The 7110-nt window shown below is 40.2% G+C and overlaps 1 protein-coding gene across 1 annotated transcript in view; it reads right to left on the reverse strand.

Annotated features, from left to right (window-relative positions):
* The window catches only part of reck (reversion-inducing-cysteine-rich protein with kazal motifs), a 35662-nt gene extending 30697 nt beyond the window's left edge, over positions 1–4965 (reverse strand). Inside the window, exons 1-5 of the mRNA XM_015399252.1 lie at positions 4922–4965; positions 4554–4751; positions 3466–3730; positions 3208–3381; positions 297–509 (exon numbers count right to left, since the gene is read on the reverse strand). Of these exons, the coding sequence (XP_015254738.1) occupies positions 297–509; positions 3208–3381; positions 3466–3730; positions 4554–4751; position 4922 (851 nt within the window). The 5' untranslated portion in view covers positions 4923–4965. The remainder of the gene's footprint in view (positions 1–296; positions 510–3207; positions 3382–3465; positions 3731–4553; positions 4752–4921) is intronic.
* Positions 4966–7110: the final 2145 nt, after the last annotated feature.

The following is a 7110-nucleotide window of genomic DNA, read 5'->3' on the forward strand; positions in this document are numbered from 1 at the left end:
CGGTGAGTGTATATCAATGTTTACTGTTCAGTTGATTTAAGATAATTTTTGACACTTTAGTACTGTCCAGAAGTTTTTAGTAGCAATGAAACGCCAAAAAGTTTGCAAAATGGAAACAAAAAACCATAAGGCAGGGCATTGTCAAATACAGTGTGAGAGCCCATTTGTCTTTAGGAGAAACGAATCATTAGGAAACATCAAGAGGACATGGGAAAAATTAAAATAAAAGAAAAATCTGCTAAAAAAAAGAAAGAAATGAATCTGTTTTCTGAAGTTTTTCTAAATAGCAGACCTACTTGCATATGATGCTCCCTCTAGATTTGCTGTGGCATGGCTTGATCTGCAGCGAGCAGGCCACTGCCTTCCACATGTCCGGGAGACACTTCCTGATGTCCAGGACAGGGATGTTCATAAACGGCATTTTAATCGTCCCATTAGACCAAAGCTTGATGTCGTTCATGGCACCTTGGTCTGACTGCATATTACAGCTGCGGAACAGCTCCGTGGGCCTATAAATACACACAAAAAATAGTCCCTTAAGAGTGAGAAGAAAGGTAGGTTCAAATTTATTCCATAAGTAATAAAACAACAGAAGACACAACAACTTATACCTGAAACTTTACATCAAAAATGTAAGACTATTTAGTCATCCACTGACAGCAAGTTCTCCTACTTGGAAAGTTGAGAGGTCTTTAATTTTCATCATATGTCCACTTCATCTATGATAGATAAATTAAAGTGCAAGCATTTGGTCACCCAAAAACAAGATTTCTGGTACTCACAGAGCCTTTATGTTCTTTAAGAGGCTATTCTCTCCTCCAATAATTAATATAGTTAATATTAATGGCACCTGGTCCTTAGTATAAAAGACAAATACCAGCAATGGTATCTGCAAACCTGGTGAAGACTGACAGCCAATGTTTGACCTCTGCTATTGCCAACTAGGGGTCAGCATTATGATGGATGTTGTGATAAGAAACGCGTCACGATTCTTGGGTCACAATACGATATGACTATATTATTAAGGTAAAATGAAATGTATAGATAAAAAAGCAAGTGCTGTATATGTTCATCAGAAGATATTGATCATTTAGTTATTTTTCTAACCATGTTGTTTGAGGTTTGACTCGGTCCACATCTACCACTGTGAATGCCTCAACTAGAGATATGGCGCTACGTGGCACAGCGAACGCACTCCACAGCTCTATCTGCCAGAGTGTTTTGTTTTTTTTAAATCGATATCAGGAACTGAAAGATCGATTTTATATTGGGCAGCCTAAAATCACGATTTTTTTTCCACACAACCCTATCGGCAACAAAGGTTATGCTGCAAAGTATTCATTTAATCTTTTGTTATTTACCAGATACTAATTTTCCACCAAATTCTCTGGTAAATACCTTAAAAAAATCCTCTAGTGTTATTTTCTGGATTCTTTTGTCTTTTAGTCTGTCATAGAAGATTGATTAAATTTGCCTCTCTTATCTTGGAACCATTTGGCCTGTTTTTCAGTGCAGTCCTGTTTCTCTGACTAACTAGATGTGCTCTCTTCATCCTCTGACATGGTAGCTGACTCAGAGCTCATCTACCTGGCTGTGTGTTTGCGCCTTATACAGTTTCCTTTTGTATCTCTGCTTCTTTTTCTATCTCTGCTTCTGTCTCCTTGAACCCCAGTCGGCCTCAGCAGATGGCCGCTCACACGGAGCCTGGTTCTGCTGGAGGTTTCTTCCTGTTCAAAGGGAGTTTTTCCTCTCCACTGTCGCTACAAGCATGTTTAGTGTGAGGGATTGCTGAAGAGTCAATGAGTCGATGCAATCAATTGGTTTTCCTTAGATTAAAAACTTTGAATCAATCTGACTGGATGATCTGGTTGAACTGTAAAGTGCCTTCAGATGACGTGTTGTGAATTGGCTCTATAGAAATAAACTGCACTGAATTGAATTTTTTTTTGTTTTTCTTTCATTAACCCACCAGAGGGTTTTAGGAGCAATTTCCCCTTGAAATAACATATCTGATTAAATCAATACCAACTCCAAATGTATAAAGTGGAAATTTAAGTCACTATTGCAAATGTTACATTTTCTCTTTTATAGGTGATCAAACAGTGATTAAACCAGCTGAACACTTCAAATCACAATGGAAACCCCTTTGACACTCTGGATCAGCCCTCAGACTGTATAGATCCACAACTGCAGCAAATTTGGACTGAACTGGTTGAAGCATATTGTTCCAAAAAAGGTTTTAGTGGACAGGGTGGCTGATTTTGGCACATATGTGTCAAAAGTGGTCAAAATGTTCCAATTGTTTTCCTAATAAATAGGAATATGGTCAAAAGAAAGTGCTGCAGTCCATAGTATGGCTACTTCTGCACATAACGTGATCTTTTCAAACCCATTTAAGATTCCCGTTTTACATTAAAATGGCAAAGAAAATGTAAATATATTTCTTCAAATAAGCGCATTTGAATAGATGAGCTAGGTGAGACATTTTTCCTATGAAACAAGAGAATTTACATTTAAAATAAGAAAAGCCAATTGTATTTTCTCATTTCAAGTGCATTCCATTGAAAAATCATCTTATTACCTCTTCAAATTAAGGGTAAATACACCAAATTTAAGATTTTTTTAAATTTATTTCCAGATTGTTTTTGCAGTGCATAATATCAATAAATTAAATTTAAGATTAGATGTATTGTCATTATTTCATACTGTATTTATGTGCCTTTGTTTTGGAGATGCTTGTTTTATAAAGTTATGCCAGAGCTTATTGATACAGCGGGTCGCTCTGGATCCATCCATCCATTATCTGACACGCTTATCCCAATTGGGGTCCTGAGGGGTGCTGGTGCCTATCTGCAGCTGTCTATGGGTGAGAGGCGGAGTCCACCCTGGACAGGTCACCAGTCCATCGCAGGGCAACACAGAGACAAACAGGACAAACAACCATTCACACTCACACCTAAGGGGACTTTAGAGAAGCCAGAAAACCTAACAGTCATGTTTTTGGACTGTGGGAGGAAGACGGAGTACCCAGAGAGAACCCACGCATGCTCAGAGAGAACATGCAAAGAGTTTGCATGGAGTTAGCAGCGTCACACCAGATATTTCAGTCAAAACATTATGAATTGTGCAATAATGTGCTGTCAAAATAACCTCTACAGCCAACTCTTGGGTGTTTAAAGTCATATGAGCTTTAGAAGGAAGTCTGACCTGTTGTTGAAGTTGGTGCAGTAAGTGAGGTCTTTGCAGCCAAGCTGGCAAGGCTCTCGGACGTCAGCCAGACAGTTGATGAGCTCTATCTCCATTGGGTTGTACTCACACAACTGATCAAAATCCTGCCAAGTCTGACTGCCCCAGTGGGTGCTGATCTCCCGACACTTCTCCCTGATGCAGCAAAGTACAATGAGAGCCATCGTCCATAATCAAGCGTCCACTATATTCTAGGATGAGCTGAACGTGGTACTTCACCTGCAGACTGATGTGTTTGCCTTAGAACAGCAGTGCAGCTTGGCACGGTCCATCTTGGCCGGATGCGGTGTCTCGTCCACAGGCGGAGACGGAGGGTGGGCTCTGATCAGAAAACATTGCCACATTGGGTCCTGAGGGAGGGGCTGGGTTCCACATTCCTTTATCAGACCCTCCATGATCTCCTGGTCTGTATTCATTGTGCGAAGGAGATGCTTACAGGCCGCCTGACAATTAGGGGCTTCAGCCCGGTCACAGCAGTACAAACCTGGAGGAGAGAATCACATAGCCTGAGCAGGGAGCGAAATGCTGATTATTGGTGTGTCCACACCTGTTAGAAAATCACGCTTATTATTAGTGGGAAAGAGGCTATTTGCTCCGTCTAATTCATTCTGGCTGGCCAGGCTAGGCTGGATGAGCTTTCTCGCTCTCTTTGTTTTTTCTCTTAAACATGAATAACCTTCAATTTAAAGAGTCATTATGCAGTTTTTTAATTATACTGCCACCAGTGTCCAAAATTCAGAACTGCAGAACTCTTCTGCTTGTTCTCATACCTCACGTTACCTGGAGTTGCCATTGGCGTCTGAGTTGAACTGGATGCCCGTTGCTTCTGCACATCCACATAATCCATGTTGAATATAAAGCTTTGAATATTTGCCAGGTTGGACCCATTTAAGGCTTGATGTCACAGCCGCAGGATAGCACAGAAACTGCAGGCATATACATGCATCGCTGATGAACGACTGAGGTGTCAGTCTGCTCATTTAACCATGTTTTAGTCATTAAGTGTAGAATAAAAAGGCTATTTTAAAGATATTTTTAGGAAAAAACTTTAAAAAATGTCTGTTTAAAGAAGATACAGAAGAATATGTAAAATTCCAGGTTATGACTTTACATAACCTTCTTATAGTGATACATAAAAAGCAATATTAATAGAGCTCAGAGATCAAACTAATCCCTTCAGAATAATATACAGTATAATAAAATGAGAGATCCATTGCTATGAATAAGCAAACCAAAGTACCTCCTGTCATCATGCTACCCTAAAGCTTTCCCACATGTTTTAAGCTGTTGAACGAATGTGTACGTACTGTCTATTGGGCTCCGAGCGGGGTAGGACTCTGTGAAATTGTTGACACATTCAACCAGCTTAGGGCTGTGGCTGCTGCAGAACTCTTTGACGGTCTTGATTTGGGACTCTGTTGGGGTCGAGTCTGTTCTGAATATGGCATCACAGAAGTCCCTGCAGTTGGTGTGACGGCCCACAAAGCTGCAGCATGATGAGCCCACTAGAGGAACAAACACAAAGCGTTGCTGTAAGCATTCTGTAAGGTATTTACCATTTCAGTGTTTATTCAGAGACCATACACAACTGTGTGGTGAAATTAGAAGACAGGTTTAGATGTGAGACAAAATGGAATTATTATGTATGATTGTCTGTGTGAGACTCAAAACTTACTTTCATTTTTGATGATGCAGCTGTAGAGAGAGTTCTAGAAAGAGAAAAAAGGAAGGCATCATGGATAATTGCCACCAATGTCCATACAGCAGCAGCCATTCAAAATTTCCCCACTTTCCTTGATGGGCCCTTGGCTGGTCCCCACAATTTCTTTTTTACACTTTAATATTTGTACTAAAATGTTCTTTCTGTCATGATTCAAAAAGGTGAAAGGGTACAGTCAGAGAAAAAAAATATGCACGCCCAGTAGAAGGAGGGGTCACTCCGGTGGCTGGTAGTGGGCTGCCATTCGATTGGCTTTTGACTGGGAAAGGCCATTTAGGCTGCGTTCACACTGCAGGCCTTGATGCCCAATTCTGATTTTTTTGTGAAATACGATTTTTTCGCGTTGTCGTTCATATTCCCAAATATATGCGACTTGTATGTGATCTTCTGTGTGAACTGCAGTCATACAACGCAAGTATCCCGCATGCGCGGTAGAGGACGCAATGACGTCACAGGCCAGCGTGCTCTTTTTTTCCGGAAGTAAACATGGATGCTAGTGCCGGAGCGTATCTAGCAGTCTTTTCCAACCATAAAAACTCAATCTTTTCAGTATGGTTAAACATAAATACTAATCTCTGCATCATCATCTGCCATGATTGTTGTTTTTCTTGCCGCTTCTGTGTAACAAGACCCAGAATAGCGACCTGTGTCGGGTATTAATGACGTTCAGGTCGGATGAATCCAACCTGGCCGTTCAGACACAGGTCGCATTTGAAAAGATCAGATTCATATCGGATTCAGGATCACAGAGCCAAGTGGCCTTGGTCGGATTGGAAAAAACTGATCTGTGTTGTTCAGACTGCCATGAAAAGATCAGATCCAGGTCACATGTGGGCCAAAAAGAATCGGATTTGTGTCACTTCAGGCTGCAGTGTGAACGTAGCCTTTGAATGGCTGCTACTGTATAACATTCATCTGTGTATGTATTGAGAAACTGTCAGGAATCAAAACAACTTCCAACTGGACTGGTGGTAACCAGAGGTGTCAAGTAACAAAGTACAAATACTTTATTACTGTACTTAAGTACACTTATTAGGTATCTATACTTTACTCCATTACTTATTTCTCTTCCTACTTCTACTCATTACATTTTCATACAATATCTGTACTTTTTATTCCTTACATTTTAAAAACAAAAGCTACTCGTTACTCTTGGCTTCAGTTTAATGTTTATAAATATTTATTTCACATCAATGCAGATCATTGGCGCCATCCACATCTAGTGAAAACTAGTGTAATTGGACAGTCATTGGTTAGCTACTCATCAAATTTGTGCTGACACCAAAAGAAATCATCAGAAGCAAGCAGGTGTTCTTCAAACTGCTAACGTGAATTGTCTATGCCATGCTACGATGTTGGATTCAGAAAAACATGTTGAAATGTCTGAAAGGTCGGACACAGGCAGGAGCGTATCGGGAGATGGAGACCAACAAGACCTCCCTCATCCTTGGCCCTATCTCAAAGAATTTTTCGAAATAGTCAAAAAATTGAGATTTCAATTCATATAGTGGCATCTGGCTGTTTTTTTTTAAAGGTTACTTTATACTTTTATACTTCAAGTAGTTTTGGGAGCACATACTTTTTCACTTTTACATGAGTAAAGAGGTTAATTGATACTTTACCTTTTACCAGGGTGTTTTAAACAATACTTCTACTTAAGTGAAAAATGTGTGTACTTTTGACATCACTGGTGCTAACTGGTGTCCAGCAAACTGGAAACTGTTGGGCTGCTCAGTGTAGTTATGTTATTAAAATGTTTGAAAAGGACAAAATGCTGAAAAAAAAAATAAATTCCGTCCTGAAACAAAGAAAACCACTTTTCTGTTCACAGCCAAATGGATTAAAGAGGGAAGTTCGTGATAAAAAAAGCTGAAGAAGAAGAAGACTACAGTAGTAGCCATTCAAAATTTCCCCACTTTCCTTAATGAGCCCTTGGCTGGTCGTCTACAATTCCTTTTTGAGCATCAATCTTTGTACTAAAATATTCTGTCATGATTTGTGGACATTGAGATCTAAAGAGAAGCGTCATCTCCTGGTCAGACCCTGTAATTCAGGGAAAGGGTGGAGTCAGAGTAAAAAAATGCATGCCCAGAAGAAGGCCAGTGGCTGGCAGTCGCAGTGGAGTGGGCTGCCATGAATGGCTG

Source organism: Cyprinodon variegatus, unplaced genomic scaffold, assembly GCF_000732505.1.
Source record: "Cyprinodon variegatus isolate N-32 unplaced genomic scaffold, C_variegatus-1.0 Scaffold999, whole genome shotgun sequence".
In the NCBI taxonomy this organism is placed as follows: domain Eukaryota; kingdom Metazoa; phylum Chordata; class Actinopteri; order Cyprinodontiformes; family Cyprinodontidae; genus Cyprinodon; species Cyprinodon variegatus.